This window comes from Myripristis murdjan, chromosome 17, assembly GCF_902150065.1.
Source record: "Myripristis murdjan chromosome 17, fMyrMur1.1, whole genome shotgun sequence".
In the NCBI taxonomy this organism is placed as follows: domain Eukaryota; kingdom Metazoa; phylum Chordata; class Actinopteri; order Holocentriformes; family Holocentridae; genus Myripristis; species Myripristis murdjan.
Window position 1 is genome coordinate 1,953,062 of NC_043996.1, and position 17,746 is coordinate 1,970,807.

Sequence of the window (17,746 nt, forward strand, 5' to 3'; positions counted from 1 at the left end):
TAATCAGCAAACAAAATTAAATGAAAATGAGCAGGAATGAAGGCTGAGTCCTGATCGCAGCGTCCTGGGTTCAAATCTGACCTCAGGCCAGCTGCTGCATGTCACCTCCTCTCTCTCTCCCCCCTGCCTTTCCTGTCTCTCTCTACTGTGACTGTCAAATAAAACAGAAATGCCAAAAATAATCTTAAAATATAAAATTAAAAAAAAAAGTTTTTGAAAGGCTTCACAAGTATTTAATTGAAATGTGAGAAAATCATCAAAAACATGTCATGAGCCAATTATCAAGAAATAGCCAGAAATTAACAAGAAATTATTTTTAAAAAAGAAAGAAAATGACCAGATAATCACCCAAAAAGTTAAAAATTATTATTGCTACTACCATAATAATAGTGATGATGATAACAACAACAACAACAAATTCAGAATATTTTCACAAAAAAGATAATAAAATGGGCGTAACATTTGCAAAACAAATTGTAAAAAAAACCAAAAAAACAAAACAAGAAAATTCAGAATTATTATCAATATATATTTAAAATTAAATTACAAGAAAAATTCCATTCCATTACCTCCCAAAACTACAAAGAAATCAAGTGAATTTGTCAAGTGGGTGCAACAAAGCTGTTGTATGTAAAAACCTGCTCGTGGGCACCTGGGTTTCAAAGTGAACAGCCATCATTGTGTCGTTTCACCAAAACCTGTCAAAGGAACCAGGTAGGCCACTCCTAGATTAATATTATATTTGTACAGGATGTCGAATATCATGGCACCAACATCTAATTTGCTGGTGTCCTTTTTCATATTCTTTCCATTCATAATGTCCAAACTTGAATAAGCTTTCATATATTATATATTAAGTGAATATTTGATACTGTATATTCATATTAAAACTTTGATATAGTCTGTCAGAAAAAGGCCAGTTGTAAAAAAATGTTTGTTTCTCTTTAAAATGAAATCCAGGTAATGCTAGCATGGCTTCAGCATGGCTCCTGCAGACAGCCTGTAATATGAATGTGATTCAGGCTTGGCTCAGCCTCTGTGTTTGTCTTGTTTGGATATGAAATGCTTGTGAAGTCTGTTCACAAGCATTTAACTCATCAAACATCAACTCAGCATCACCGATCTGACCTTTAAATATGGCATTTTAACAATTAGAAGTTAATGTTTTTTGTAATTTTGGGGATATTTTTTTTTTAGCATTTTTCATAAAGTTCCTATTAATACTAGTGTTTGTTTTTTTTTTGCTATTTTGCTGTCACATTTTTTCCCATATCTTGAATTTGCTCAGGTTTTAAAAGGTGTTGATATTGACACCATCAAACACATGGGCACCACTAGACTTTTTCCTAGAAAAGTGTAGATCCAAAGTGCTGTAGCTTTGCACACAACCGACCTCTTTACTTTCCAGTTGCATTTAGAGTCGCACTTGTTTTTCCAAAGAGAGGCACAGCCGTCTTTATCTGTGTTTGTCTGTGTAAGCTATCTCAACAGGGGGTGGCTTGAGAGGGCAGATTAGAATGAGATCTCAATCACACACACACACACACACACACACCATGGATTATGTAGTCTTGTCTAATCTCAGAATATGAAGCCACGCATATTGGATTAAAAAATCTTTGTGACATATTAATTATAGATATGAACATTTACTACTGTGAATGTGTGTATGTTGTATTGCCTCGCACACTGTGTGTGTTGTGGGTTGTGAATGTCATTATTTAAGAAGTAGAACTTCAGATTTAGAATAATCAGATGATACTTGTTTAATGAGAATGGTACATTAATAAGACTGTGGATTCCTTTGTGGTTAGGGCTCAGTGGTACCCTTTACACTGGAACTAACCACAAGAACTGAGATCCATATGTTACGATATTATATATAATATACAGGCCTATATCATCAATCTGCTGCTTTCTCTCCTCTCTGCTCCTCTGTTTTTCCATTGCCATCTTTGTCCCAGAGAGGACAAATTAGAGGAGTTTTTGAAGTGGAGACGTTTTTGCAAACACAGCAAGCACTGCTTTTTGGAATTAGTCTTTTTTAGATTCTTGTAAAACATGGTGTCCAGGTGTGGTGCTGCCCTGGAAGTTTTTCCTTTACTCTCTGTCCTTCCTTTCTACGTGGTTGGCAACTTGGCATTTGCTGTAAGGTGTTTCTCCTACCAGCACATTTAGAGCAGATAAGAGATGCCTGCACTCTGGGAGAGGGGAAGAGGCCCTTCTCCTGGACATGGGATGAAATGGGGTGACTTGGAAATATATTTAATGGTAGTTATCCTTTCAGGTCACTGCTGTTTGTTTGAATTAGGTGTGAAGAAGAACTGCAGCTCCTATTGAGAAACAAACACAAAGAAATGTTTTGGCTTTAGCAAACTTCAGGATGTGTTGCATTCAGGGTCCTTGAGACATTATTGTTTGGGAAATATGCCGATTCTCCAGCACCTGCAGCAATCCCAGATCCTGCATCTATGCTTCAAATTCATTTTCTCCCAATGCTTCCAAGTTCTTCCTGGGTGAGTTAGGCCCGGTGGGTTGTAATACACACAGGGATGGCAGTCTGTAAGAGGTGATAAAAACAGACAAAATATAAACCAAACATGATGCTGAACCACTGTTCCCTTCACACTTTTGTTTGCGTTAGGAAGTTTATTCCTCAAATATAAAATAGGTAGCCCTCCTGTACATATTGTACTTATCTCATTACCAAAACTGAGGATTTCTTGATACATTTGTGGGTATAAAATATTGGCCAGTATACCATTATCAAAATTTTTTACTCCCAAATGTATTTTTGTATAGTTGTTTTTGTATTGTTGTATTGTATATTCTGTATATGATTAAAAATCGTATAATATAAAATATGACGTATGATATAAAATCGTAATTGTATATGCTATTGAAAAGCAAATTAGCAAAGAAATGAAATGAATTTCGTTAAGAGTGCCGCCGCTGGGCTCCTGTGTTTTAAAAAGGATTTTAATAGATGATAGTGATAGAAACATAAACATGATGAACCAATAACAGTGAGTCAGTGTTGCCGGGCAGACAAGCAGCAGTGCTGTAGGATGACTCAGCATGTTAAGCCACCAGAAATCCAGTGGAAAATAATAAGCCGGCCAAATTATAAAGCTAACATGATGTTGAACCACTGCTCTCTTCGCCAGGAGACACTTTTGTTTGCATGACTCAGCAGATTCTGCTGAAAAAAAAGTTTTCCATAAAGCCTGCAAAGATCCTGGTCAGGCCTCGCTGAGTCTGTTTCTCCTTCCTCTCTCTCTCTCTCTCTCTCTCTCTCTGACTGTCTGTCTCTGTCTCTCTTTCTCATTCTCTCTCTCTCTGTTTCTCTCTATCTCTCTCTCTCATTCTCTCTCTGTCTTTCTCTCTCTCATTCTCTCACTCTCTCTCTATCATTCTCTCTCTCTCTCTCTCTCTCTCTCTCTCTGACTCAGTGGTGGAAAACAGCTCACCATCAGTGGCTGTGTCAGCACTTTGTACACCCTCTGTCTTTTTGCCACTTTGTATGTTTATACACATTAAAGGTTCAACTGACATTGATTTTTGAAGGCCAAAGCTGAAACTTTGGGACTGAGGGTGACAACAGCCCCCATCAATATCATATATATATATATATATATATATATATATATTTTAATCTCGAAAATAACCTCTGTTCTGCCTGGAATTATTATTCTCTTGTCATTGTGAAAACAGAACTTAGACCTTCAAAATAAAACTCCCCACTGAAATCCCAGACTAATAAAGTAGTTTTAGGATGAGGTGTTAATTAAAATCCTCCTACACTGAAATGATTTCTCTGGGTCAGACATCTCACTTAAAAAAATATTAATAGGGATATTATGTGTGTGTGTGTGTGTGTGTGTGTGTGTGTGTGTGTGTGTGTGTGTGCGCCTTTTGCCTGCATACATATGTAAGTTATGTGTGTGTGTGTGTGTGTGTTGCTCCTCCCTGCTTTTGCTGCTGTTGTTGCTAGGTGTGTGATGTCACAGCATAACTCTAACCCTATTGGCTGTTTTCCCTTTTGTGTGTGTGTGTGTGTGTGTCTTTTTCAGATTGTCTGGCTGACAGGAGAGGACGAGGCGGGGGTGGAAGAGGAGGAGGAGGAGGAGGAGGAAGAGTAGGGGGAGGGTTGATCCTTGCTTTCCCTTCCCACCATCCTTTGCTGCTCCATCGGCCCTGTGGAAGCACCGATCCGCACCACTGAACTGAAACACAATCATCGCTCTTTTTCTTGTTTCCACTCTATCGCTGCACTGTCCCTCTCTCTTTTTTGTCTGTCCACCTATCTGTCCGGCTAATGGGGCCAGTGGAAACCAGACAGTAGAGACCAATAGAAAGTGCTCAGCAAGAGTTACCAAATAACATCAGGAAAATGAACTGTGACAGCATCAGTTAGTGTGGCTGGATTTGGTGCAGTTTATGGATTTAAAAAAGTCAAAGAAAAAGTACGTTAATATTAGTCGTGTTAATTTCGTGCTGGACTCAGTGAGCTAGTCTGAGGGCTAGTAGCAGATTCTGCCAGGTTGGGTGTCGTAGTTGACTCCTGGTCCAGCAGCACTCCAGCCCAGAGTTCAGCCTCCACCTGCAGGGCAGCCATGCGCCGGGCCAGAGGCTTTACCTGTTTCTAGGCTCCCTCCTCTCCCTCCACCTTGCGTCTTCATGTTTTGGGGGTCCCACGGAGCCCCCGCCCTCTGTCGACCCCCCCGCACCCGCTGCCACCACGGCCGCCCCCCCCAGCCGCCTCGTTGCCATGCCGACAGAGACACTGGCTCCAGCCCTGCCAGATAGCAAGGCCCCGGGTCCCGCTGCGCCCTTCAGCTCCACCGTACCCCTCCGCATCCTCAACAAGGGCCCGGACTATTTCAGGAGACAGGTACTGTTTTAACCCTTTGAAACCTGTGGAATTCACTTAATTTCTTTCAAAAACATTCTATATGCAAAGAAAATTACCAAAACATTGTCACAAAGATGTAAAAAATTACCAAAAAAGAACTGAAAATTGGCAAAAAATGATAAAAATGACAAGGCAGTTCCTTTAGATAAGAAAAACAAACACGCCATACCATGTTGATGAAGATGATGTTGCTGGTGATAAAAATAATAATAATAATAATATGTAAATATGCAAACCCATTTGTAAAAAAGACCAGAAAATTAGATTCATAATTATTGTAAGTTTAAAATCAAATTAAAAATGAAAAAAAAGAGAGATAAAAGCTACTTTAGTGTAAAAGTTTTTTTCTGGGAAAAAAAAGAAAAACAGGATGTGTAGGTATCAGCGGATCCTGAAAAAAATCAGTGATCAGGATCAGCCCAGACTCCTGATCAGAGCTATCCCTAGTTCAGGAGTTTTCTAGAACCCAAGCAGCTGGCCAATATTAGCAGCAGACACTGGCTCATCTCTGTGAGGACTGGTGTATCCATTGGTCAGGATGCAAAAAGAGAGAGAGCATACTGCAGTGAAAAGCAGTTGAGATCATTTAAAAACAGTGCAATCAGTAGTTTGTTTACTATACTTTGTATAGCCTGTGAGCAGCATATCACAGCTGAGCAGATGGTGGTGCAGATTGCGTTAGCAAGTTTAGAATTCTAGTATAAAATATCAGGCCTGTGCATATCTGTATTACAACTTCCTATATTGCAACTTTTTTATCCATCCATCCTACATCTATTTATCTATAGGCTATATCTGTATATCTACTGTCTGTGTATCTAACGTTACATTTCTTGTGTTGAAATGCTTATGAATGGGATCTGAATGCAGCAAACATTTAAAGAATTTGAATTCATTTGATTAACATGTGTTTTATTCATGAATGTGTTTCAGGTTGAGCCTAACCCAAAGCGCCTAAGTGCAGTTGAGAGACTCGAGGCCGACAAGGCCAAGTACGTCAAGAGCCAGGAAGTCATCAATGCCAAGCAGGAACCAATCAAACCACCGGTCTTGGCCAAGCCCCCCGTTTGTCCTGCCCTCCTCTCCAAGAGGGGCTCTGGGCTTGGTGGCGGAGGAGGAAATGGAGGCGGGACATCATTCAAAGCATCCAATAACAATGCCAAGTCAGACACATGTGCAACTACAAGCAGCGGTAGCAGCAAACGGGAGAATTTAAACCTGGAGATCCTTAAAAATCTCCTAAACTCATCCTCCTCGTCAGGGGCAGGATCTGAAGGACTGGCAGGCGGAGCCAAGAGTGCTGTGTTGATGAGGTCATCAGGGGGAGGGGCAAGGAGTTGGACACCATCAAGGTAATTTGCTATGCAGTGTTCATGTCTTGTGGGGATAACTATTGGAAACACCTATCTATAATAAAAGCTGGATGTCTGAAGATGTAATAATAAGTGTAGCCACTGCTACACCAGGTTGGCACGCCCAACTTTGAACACTTTATAACAGAGGCGTTATTATTACTAAATCTATAATCTGTAGCTCTGTCAACCTCGGTTGAAGCTTTGACCCTTTCCATGATTTCACATTACTACAGGATACAGGCAGTTGTGACTGAAGGAAACAGAAAATACACACCGGATTTTTAATTGACCTTTGTTGTTAACAGATAGTTGTTGTTAACACTTGTCATATATATTGAGACAAGAAGCAGAACCACTCTAAAATATCTTAATGCAGTCAGTTAGCCATTAGCAAACTAGTTAGTTAAGCTAGCTTAGTTTGTCTATAGATGTATAACATGTTACCACTGAACAGCAAAACCTCTCAGTCTATAGCCTACAATAATGTCATACCATTACACATTAATATCAAGCTTTTTCCCAATGTTTCTCTCAACGTAAGTCATTTATTCAGAGGCAGGACTCGAAATACCCACCTGCAACCTGCAATTTGCAGAAAAATTTTCGAGATTGCAGAAAAAAAAACAAACAACTTACAATTTTGCAGGCAAAAAAAATCCAGGAAATTGTGTCCTTTTCCAAACAATTTGGCTTGTAATAGGTCCAATAAAGAATAAAGATGGTTCTAAACAGTTTTCAGTGTGATTTCTTCTTAATAAAATCTGCAAATACCTCTAAAATATTTGGTGCGGAAGATGCAGGTAGCGCTCTGTTGACTTCCCTGTTGCAAAACTCCATGGCAATGAGCAGCTCTCCTTCCCGGTATGCTGATGAGTCATGTGACACTTACGTAGTCAGCACACCAAATATGGGAGAAGCCGCTAAACTCAACATAAATACATTGAAGTCGGTGAAAATCTGAGCCCTTCAGAAACTTGTGGCAAGAAAAAAAAGTCCCGAATTTCCAGAAGCCACGGCCACTGTATCCTTGCTGGACGTTTCCACTGAGGACAAGTCCGAAGGTTCTGGCGTGGTTCCTCGGGAAGAGGACTCGGGAAGTTGCTTCGTCGCAAGAGCCACAAGTGGGCCATCCCGGGCCCAAGGAACCATGCCAGAACCACATAATCTAAACAAATATTTGTTTCAAAGAGTGAGCAATAAAGACTAATTCTGTTTTTGCTTCAGTTAACATATCATGTTGATTCAGTCAGTAGCGGACCAATATATATTCGTTTGTTCGTGTATTCCTTATATATATGTATATATATATATATGTGTGTGTGTGTGTGTGTGTGTGTGTGTGTGTGTGCGTGCAAAATATAAAAAGGGATGTAAAACAGACCTGAGCAACTATAGACCTGTCTCCATTCTAAGTGTGATCGCCAAGGTCTTTGAAAGAGTAGTACACGACCAACTTTTTGATTACATAAGCAGCAACAATTTATTTTATGATATGCAGTCAGGTTTTAGGAAGTCTTGCTCAACCGACATGTGCCTTCTGTACATTACAGATTTTATCAAGAAGGACCAAGGAAAAATGTGCGGCCTTGTTTTGCTAGATTTCCAAAAAGCTTTTGACACTGTCAACCATAACGTTCTGTTGTCAAAGATGAAGGCCCTTGGACTAGATGGTTTAGCGATCAGGTGGTCATATTTGACAGGGAGAGACCAGCAAGTTGATGTAGGTGGAGTCCTGTCTGAGGCTATGCCCATATCCTGCGGCGTTCCTCATGGCAGTGTGCTTGGGCCGCTGCTCTTTCTATTATACATCAATGACATGAAGGCCGCCTGCTCTATCTCCTTATTTTTATATGCCGACAACTCTGCCATCCTCGTACCACATAAAGATAAGGAGGTTATCCAGGACAAATTAGCTGAAAACCTAGACAGCGTGAAGATCTGGCTGTCACTACATCTAGGTAAGACAGAAGCACTATTACTAGGCTCAAGGATTAGACTGAGCAGGGAGGACAAACTTATCATTACCACTGGAGGCGTAACAATTACATCCCAGCCTTCAGTTAAATAATTAGGCTGCATTTTAGATGGGACCTTGAGTGGCGCCCCAATGGCCCTTAATGTCCTCAGCAAGGTTAACGCCAGAAATAGGTTCCTGGCCAGGAAGGCAGCACTGCTAAACAAAGAATGCCTAAAGATCTTAGCCTCCTGTTTAGTCCAGTGCCACTTTGATTACGCCATCACCTCCTGGCACTGGAACCTTACTAAAGCCCTGAAACAAAAAATGCAGACAGCACAGAACAAGTCCTTGGTCTTAATCCCAGAAGTCACATAGGGAAGGCTCAGTTTACTCAGCTCCACTGGTTACCAGTGGAAGACAGGGTGAAGCAGCTGCAGCTTACCATGGCCCACAAGATCCTCAACAACAGAGCCCCCAAATATTTTAATAACTACTTCACGAGACCTGACCACGGACACAACACTAGAGGTAGCTTAGGTGATGTATCCCTCTACAGGCACAGGACAAAGGTTGGAGCACTCCTTCAGCTACAGTGGTGCCGTGGAGTGGAATAAACTCCCTCTCTCTACTAAAGAAGTACAGAGCCCTGCCATTTTTAAGATGAGGATTAGGAAGGAACTCTTCAGTGGTCTTCCTCTCTAAGCATGTGAATAGTTCAGGACGAATAGGATGCTTGTGTATTCGTTTTGTGTGCCTTGTTCAATTTTTGTAATGTCCTGTGTTGCCCGTCCCTTATTTATTTTATTGTCTACCTTAGCTTTATGCTTGTCTCACTGTATATTGTCTGTGTCACTTTGTTGCATTGTGGTGTCCTACTTGTCATGTGCTTTTGCCTTGTGCTGTGCTGAAATGTCTGTGCCATGTCTGTCTCAATGTATTGCTCTAACCTACCTTCCTCCTCTATTCTTTTATAAGGACCACAGTGGAAATAAGTCACTGACTTTTCTGTTATCCTTGTTAGTTTTGCTCTTTCTTTTTAAGACCTTCTCTGTGTCTTTTAAACACTATCGAATAAACTAAACTAAACTAAACTAAAATATTGTTTTAAGAGCATCAGAGTGTTTATTTAGAACATGGAATGATCAGAATATGCTTTGAGATTTGAAATAATCAGTCTTTAATTCACACAATGTAAACAAAGCCATGTATGATGCTGTTGTTAACTTTGCCAGGCCAGGTAGGTTATAGTAGGGCAGGAATAACAGCTTGGGTATTTGCAAGATTTTCCAGATTGCAGAAAATTCTTTTGACAACTTGCAATTTTGCAGAAAACAGAAAAAAGTATTTAGAGCCCTGAAAGGATATTATAGACCAGTGATTAGAATCATGAGGGTTCAAAGAAAGGATTTGAAACTGAACATCCCATCCCTACATCCATTTCCTATACTTGTCAGGGTCGTGAGGGGGCTGGAGCCAATCCCAGCATGCATAAGATGGAAACAAACACTAAATCACATAAGGCAGAACTCTTCTGCTGCAATGCCCTCTATGAGCTAAAACTTTCAGGCAAGCTGTGTCTCTGGCCACACCCACTCAGTGATGTGGCAGCAGGTATTTTTAGCAGGTGTCAATGGCAAAAAATACCTGCAACTACATCACTAATTGGTTGTGGACAGAGGTGCAAAATGCCTGAAAGTTTCAATCCCTAGAGGAAAAGGAGTTTTCTGCTAGTCAACCAGTCGCGCTGTCGTGACAGTCATGTTACAGTGTGAGGCATGTTTGGCTCAGTGAACTGATATATAAATAGAATTGTGCTAAATCGATCTCTATTGCTGTGCTAAGAGGTGACATCACATTATGTTTTCTGTCACTCCAGAGACGGATACACTCTCAGCTAACGAAAGTAAAACTTCAAAGTCTTCAGTTTACTGCAAACTGGCAGGTATTGCTAACAGGGTCTGTAAATAATACCTGGATGCTTTTAAGTTGTCCTGGGTGTAAAATTACCTGTCATAGAAATAAAAACCTGTCATATAGAAAGTTAAAGCGATAGGATTCTTGGATTCTTCCCTTACAGTAGTATTTGCTGGTCAATGAGAGTGTAATTCAGCCATCACATTTGGTCCATTAACTCCTTCCCTGTGCTGGAACGAGAGTGTTCTGCTCCAAAATGAATGAAGTGGATACAGACTAGAAAACAATATCATTTTGAATGGCGACACAAAGCTAAAAATATGTTCTGAAGGATGCACAACAGCCCACATATGTTTTGGTTTTTCTTCCAACGCTTGCTTTTCAGCTCCCTGGTTTCCAAAATGGCAGAAGAGCTGGTTTGAATTTGGAGCATCAGCAAAGTAACTATCTTAGATAGCTAAGTATGGCTTGACTGCATATTTATATTAAAGTGACAAGAGCACTACGTTTAATATTTGCTTCCTCGTTTCTTACTTCTGGTGTTTTCAAAACTGTTTCTTTACTCCAGCTATTGAGGTTTAATTGAATTGCATTGAGTTGTTTTTCTGTTTCTAGCATTTTGATCTTTTCTTGTTCTCTGCTCCTAGGATGCCATTAACCTACCGATCCACAATGACGCTTAATGAGCAGCCGGCAGACTCTGCCCCCAGTCCAAGCACCTCCCATTCCCTCCGATCCTTCTCCCATTCACTGAAGGTCCCACCAGTCAACAGCGGGGGGCGTCACAGCCCGCAACAAGGAGGAAACCTTAATCTCAGCAGACGAGTCCTAGATGAGAGAGGAGGTGAAGGAGGAGGAGGGGGTCTTGAGCGTTCTCACTCTCCACTGCCTCCCCTGCTCACCTCCCACTCCTCTTCTGATCTCCTGCGACTGTGCAACGGCAAGCCACTACGCACTGCCCGATCCAGCAGTTCTTCGGCCCCACCCCTGCCCCCTAAACCCAACCCTGCTTCCCTTCCTCCACCCCCTCTCTCCCTGTCATTGCCTCCTCCTTGCGCAGCTCCGTCCCCCTCTCTCTGCGACAATACCACCCCTAAGTCGCTGCCTTGCGATCGTGGAGACCCCGCCAACTCTTCCAATGACCCAAACCTGGAGCTTGAACTTGGTTCCTCTGTGGCCCGTCGCCCCTCTTTACATCGATCCAAATCGGACCTGTCAGATCGGTATGCCCGGGCTGGAGCCGATGTAGAGCGTTTCTTTAACTACTGTGGTCTTGACCCCGAAGAACTGGAGGCCGTTGGGCCGGAGAACTTCGCCCGGGCAAATTCGGACATAGTCAGCTTGAACTTCCGATCAGCATCTATGATCTCCTCCGACTGCGACAGGTCGCGGCGCTCCTCCAATGAGGGGCTGTCAGACGGGGAGGAGGGCGAGGACGAGGAGGAGGAAGCTGGGGAGCGTGTTCCATATGGCATCTCAGCGGTTGAGCGCAATGCAAGAGTCATCAAGTGGCTGTACAGCATCAAACAGGCGAGGGAGACACAGAAAGTCTCACATGTTTAGGAAGACTGAAAATTGTGTGGACAAAAATAAAGGACATTCCTACGTTTCAGAATGGTTGGACCAATCTCACAGGTTTAGCAAGATGGGTCTGGAAGCTGAACTGAAAACTGCAAATAGATTACAAATAGATGGATGTGAGCAGAATGATGGAAGAGAGTCTCACAGGTCTAAAAGAAACTGGATGATTAAACACACCAAAAATGTTTAGAAATGGATGAACAAATGAGGAGATGGACTGAAAATCTCTGTTTTATGTTTAGAACAAATTTAATACAGAGACTTAAAGAATACAAGCTAAAAATATGGACAGTCAGACGAACAAAACGTCTACCATTTTTCAGCCTGAACGGACAGAAAAGTAGAGGGGATTGGTACGAAAACTAGCTAGCTTATTACCTGTTTCTCTATGGACACTTTAAAACTTACTGAGAAAGGCAGCCTACCCTGAACAACTGGAATCAGAACGAGAGGCACTATGACTGTCCCAAGTATCCATAAAGGGACCATTTCATCGTGAGGGGGGTATTTCTCAATGTCGATGTCTCTCTTTAAATAGGCTTCAAAATACAGTCCCAACATCTTTGCGAAACAGATACTGAACTCTGTCCAAAAAAAAAAAAAAAAAAAAAAAAAAATAGCAATCAGTTTGGAAAATCAGCAATGCTGGTACACTGAGTGACCTTACTGAAATCAGCTAAATGAACTTACAGAAGTTTCTTGATGTTTATTGTAGGGGACTGTAAAGGATATAATGGAGCAAATCAGCATTAACTTTATTAGGCACAAGAAACAGGTGAAGCTGCTGACACAGGCTACTAAACTGAAGTGCAAAATGTTGAGAAACCTGGACGTTCTGAAATGCTGATGGCATTCAACTCACTCAACTTAAGCTCTTGTTCAGCTAGATTTTGCAAATGCTATATCAAAGCACTGGAGTGTGTTATGATTGTGAGTGACAGAAGAGACAGAGGACATTGACATGGAGTGGTTTAGACTGATACTACAGAAATACACACACATGCACATCTAACATAGAATGCAATGGGCTTAAATCAGTATTTCGGTTTGTTAATAAGGTGGACCAATGTTAAACAAGAAAAAAAAGGATATCACTCAGTCAATGTCAGTGGAAAGTTTTAGTGAACGATGTTTTAGTTGCTTTTAAACTTGGTCAAGAATAGAATTCCACAGGAAACACTCATGTCTTGGAATTCTGCTCAAATAGTTTGAACATCAAGTTTCTCACAGTTTCATGATGTTTTCTACACCCAGTGATAACAATAAAAAAAAAATATATATATATATATATATTTTAATGAAAAATTGAACATTTTAGTTTACCATCCCTTTAATGCTAATAGAATAAAAAACACATTAATAATAATAGTTGTTAATAATAATAATTATTATTATTATTGTTATCATCATCATCATCATCATCATTTAATAATTTAGTTACAACAGCAACAGCGTTCACAGAGATGGTGTTTGGAAACTGGGAACAGCACTGTTTCTGCCTGTGGGGGAATTGCCTCAGCTTGACACTGAAACTCTGCACAAAGAGCAGTATGAGTGAAAGTCTGCTAAACAGCAGTTTAAACTATGTGACACTAAAACTCTCCACTGAAATCAATTGTAATGCAATCCTGAAACATGCATTCAATCCATACAAATGAAATTCTCTTGGTCAGAATTTAGACGCTGCCACAACAAAACCCTCCATTCAGAACCAGTTCAAATGAAATGACAAGAAACATTTAGACCATATAATCATCCAATGAGACAAAGAGTAATGAAATAGTACTGTGATTCTCTGAAACAGCGTTTAAACTGAGACACAAAGGACCATACCAGTGATTTCCCCTACTCCAAATCACTCTGAGTTTGTAGAGTGAGCTCAGTTAAAGGACCATACCTGTGATTTTGCATGTTTAGTGTAAAATGTATAGGCAAAACAAAATGTTTAAATTTCACCTTTCTGCTAATTTTTTCCCAGAAGAAGCTGTCGTATTTTAGAACTCTGATATCATTTTTCTTTTATCCAGCCATTGGTTTCCATTCATTGCACTACAATATGAAAATACATTTACAGAGACTTCCAACTTTCCTCACTTCAGTATTCCATCACCATAATAAAGTCGTCCACAGTAGTGGCACTGTTGTTCTTTGATGACTTGAAATTGGGTGGAGTAAAACACTGCCTCCGCCAAGGAAAATAGTTCATGGGGAAACTTTTGCTTTTCACAGCCAATTATCAGTTCTGTGGTATATGAATGTTGATGACTTTGTTAGCTGCAGAAGCAGAATGTTACAAGGTGGGTGTTTTAACTAAAAATTCAAAATTCAAAATTGAAGGATTTTATATATACATACATATAATCAAAGATTATATGTTGTGAAATATTTTGTTTCACTCAAGGATTCGCAAAATGGTTTGTTGCAAAATAAAAATTTGGGTAAATTGTAATTAATGGGCCAAACATTCAAAATCACTGGGATGGTCCTTTAAAATACAGTGAAATCAGTACTAATGAAACCACCCTATTCAATAGTATCATAGATACTACAGTGTAATGCAGGGGTGGAAGGGGGAGTTAAGGCTGAACTGGCCCTCTACATTTCCTAAAAATAACAGTTATGTATCAGGACCTTTACTATTACATTCCTGTAACCACACACACACGCACACACACAGAAAAAACTCCAGCAGTGCTTCTGCAGTACGTCAGTCAACACTATATAGCGTTTTAAAAGCACCTTGTCAATGCCCTCAGCTCTTAGTTTTTAAAGCAGTTCAGCTTTCCTTCTGTATTTTTCAGCCTCTCTCTGTCTCTTCTCTCTCTCTGTCAGATTCCTCAAAGCAATTCTTGGGAAGATAACTCATTGCTTTTCACTCACCTATTCACTGAGTATTCACTGATGAGGGGATGAAGGGGATTTCAGAGTTTGACTCCAACCGTCTCCCTCCATCAAACCCCATCCTCTGTCTGTCCGTGTGTCTGTCTGTCTCTGTATGGGTCTGTCCATGGTGGTGACATATCTCAAGGCCTGAAGCCATATTTAGGTGTGAGTGCAACGTCTCACTCGAGCATCTACTGACTCTCTGCGTGTCTGTCTGCCGCACCCCACCCTCCCCCTCCTCACCTGAAATTTCTAGTGCAGCTCTGCTTCAGTGTGTCGAACAACAAAAACACTGCTGGGATATCTTCACTTTCACTTCAGGCGACACCCACTTTACACAGGACATCTGCAGCGCCTCAAAAAGGCTTGAGAAATCTTAAAGGGATAGTTCACCCATTTTGAAAAATGTGATACTATTTCAGAAATCGGAAAAATCCGGCCCCCGCTCTTCACCTTTACATGACACCCCCAATCACAACAAGGTTTCTCTTTTTTTTTTCTCGGGTTGAAATTACTTCTCATCTCTTCACCCCCATTTCGCCCTCACTGATAAACTTGCATGTGAGGAGAATTTCTACCCAGAATTAAAAAAAAAAAAAAAAAAAAAAAAAAAACAATTGTGAATTTGGTCTATCGTCACAAGACATTTAGCTTTGAGTAAGACGCCACGATTATTAAAAATAATCGCTGCGATCACAAACATATTGGCCATCTAGCAAACAGGAGGGTATTCTACCAAGCAGGATTAGAAAGTTAGCCAGATAGCCTGTGTTAGCCTGTGGAAAAGATGCTGCTATATCCTGGTGAATGTGTAAAACAAAGGCTAAAAGTTGGATCTAGAATAATGATCCAGTCGTTTCTTATGACGGTTGCTAACAATAGGCAAGATTTCAGAACACAGTCATTGACACTTTTTAAAGTTCAATTCAGTTCCTTTTATTGTCCCCTCAGGGAAATTGGTTTTGTAGCCAGAGCAATAAACATACACAAGACAACTGACACAATAAATAACAAATGTGACATAAAACAGCTTAGCAATATAGATCATAATAAAGCAGGATTTGAAACCAAGAGCTCATACCAAATGAAGATTCACAAAATTAAAATTAAAATGAGTTATCTGGATAACTCACTAATCCTGCTTGGTGGAATACTGAGGCAAAACAAAATGGAGCATAGTAACTGAGCCCGACCTGAACCCAACAGGCATTGTTTTTTTTTTTTTTATGTCTGAACCTGACCCGAGCCTGAGATTTTGCTTGTCCTTCCATTTACCGCCTGAAAGAGCCTACATGTTGCCTTCAGTGTCATCACGTAAACTCCAGCCCTGTACAGGAAGTTGCTCAGAATAGACAGTAGATCCATCATTTTTATTTATTTTATATTAGAGTTTCACTAAAATAACAGACGTAACCGCACCCAAACCTGAACATGATTTTTAAATTTTTGCCCAAACCTGGCCCAACCTGTCAGGTGCCGCCGGGTCCCGATGGGCTCAGGCTCAGTATCCACACTCTACACCAGGAGCAACAAAGTGACTCCCCCTCCTCTGAGTGTTGTCAGAGGTCATTATGGGAGATGTAGGAAAACTGGAAATATTTTGGAAAGAACTGCAGTGGAAAAGCATCCGCGGGAAGATTTCACCTTTAATGAATCAAACATGGCCCAACAGTTTTCAGAGTTTGACCTCTGATGGGAGTCTTGTCCCTGAGTTCGACTGAGTTGGAAGTGAAGACAACCCAGCCCCAGTAGCAAAACTGTCCCCCTTCTCTTCCCCCTGGTCTGAAGTCAGCGCTGTGGCAGCATGTTCCAGTCCAGCAGCCTGATCTTCTCATCCCCCAGTGTCTCCCACTAAACAGGAAACCCACTGCTTCTCTGTCAGCATTACTATGACAATATTGTATTGTTCCGGCTGCATCATGACCATGTTTTGCTTCAGTTTTGTCTACATGATGTGTTTTCCTTTTCGTTTTTCTTCTTTCTTTTTTCTTTTCTTTTTCATTTAGTTTTGTTTTATTTGGATTGACAGATAGAGTTCTTCTGTGGTACTTGCTTTGTTTTTTTTCTGGAATATGTATAAATGCTGTAAGAAAAAAATTGTGAGTGTGTATGTGTGTGTGTATGTATATACATATACATATATATATATATATATATATATATATATATATATATATATATATATATATACATATACACACACACACACATACACACATATATGTATAATTTCAAAAAGCAATGTGTTGGAATTCAGTTTTTTTCTTTGTCTTACGGTTTATGTCTTACAAAAGATTACGAACAAAAAAAAAAAAGCCTACTTTGGTGTTGGCCCTGGGTGCAGAACTGTCTGATGAAACCAGGGCAGAATCTTTGCGGAGACTTTTCGTGTTGACTGTTTTTTCGACGTGGAAACTGTTACATTTTGCTTGATTGAAAAAAGTGTTCATGTTTAGTTTCTTTTGCATTATTTCAATAAATGGCTTGTTTTGCCATCCTTTGCCACTGAAGTCTCAACTTTTGTGTGTGTGTGTGTGCGTGTGTGTGATACAAGGTCAAACTTGATGGTACTGTGTTGTGTGTATTATGGGACTGTATGCAATTTTGAATCATGTTGCATTTGCTGCCACCTAGTGGTTATAATCAGAAACAACAGCCCACACACTACCAGCGCAGAATTTATATTATTCTTAAGAAGTCAACAACGTATCTATATCTATATGTAGTTGTAGATATAGATAGAGATATAGATATGTTTGGATGAGTCAAATATCAGGAAATAATTATCCTGATCATATGTGCTTTAACAAATACATTTTAAGGACACTGGTGGTGTAAAGTCTGATTTTACAGTTAAGGAGGAATAATTTCACAGATATCGACAAATATGAAATATGAATTGCAGTATCAAAGACACGGCAGATGAACAGAGTCGTTTCCATTGCCTGATGTTTGCCGTCAGTCCGCACGCCTCCTCTGTCCAGACTCCAGAGCAGTGTGTGGCAGTAATGCACCCTTCTAAGCGCAGTTAAACACCATAGAAGAAGAGTCTGCAGCTGAGTGACCAGAGCCACACAGAGAGAGAGTCACGTCAACAAAGTTCAACCTGCGTGATCGTCACGTGACTCATGTAGCCCTCAG

The 17,746-nt window shown here is 40.5% G+C and overlaps 1 protein-coding gene and 1 long non-coding RNA gene across 2 annotated transcripts in view; both read left to right on the plus strand.

Moving 5' to 3' along the window:
• LOC115375592 (uncharacterized) overlaps positions 1-4,105 on the plus strand; it is a 54,976-nt gene extending 50,871 nt beyond the window's left edge. Inside the window, exon 3 of the long non-coding RNA XR_003929726.1 lies at positions 4,074-4,105. This is a non-coding gene — a long non-coding RNA (uncharacterized LOC115375592). The remainder of the gene's footprint in view (positions 1-4,073) is intronic.
• Positions 4,106-4,115: 10 nt separating this feature from the next.
• fam110b (family with sequence similarity 110 member B) lies at positions 4,116-12,469 on the plus strand. The gene is made up of 3 exons (XM_030075041.1): positions 4,116-4,894; positions 5,849-6,267; positions 10,789-12,469. Exons 1-3 carry the CDS (start codon positions 4,772-4,774, stop codon positions 11,702-11,704), a joined length of 1,458 nt encoding a protein of 485 aa, XP_029930901.1. The 5' UTR covers positions 4,116-4,771; the 3' UTR covers positions 11,705-12,469.
• The last annotated feature ends 5,277 nt before the right edge of the window (positions 12,470-17,746 follow it).

What these genes read in the sequence shown, in the direction of transcription:
- fam110b (XM_030075041.1), top strand. Translation starts at nt 4,772, where the DNA reads ATGCCGACAGAGACACTGGCTCCAGCCCTGCCAGATAGCAAGGCCCCG. An exon ending in CGGACTATTTCAGGAGACAG is followed by an intron (nt 4,895 to 5,848) that starts GTACTGTTTTAA and finishes AATGTGTTTCAG; the next exon opens with GTTGAGCCTAACCCAAAGCG. An exon ending in AGGAGTTGGACACCATCAAG is followed by an intron (nt 6,268 to 10,788) that starts GTAATTTGCTAT and finishes CTCTGCTCCTAG; the next exon opens with GATGCCATTAACCTACCGAT.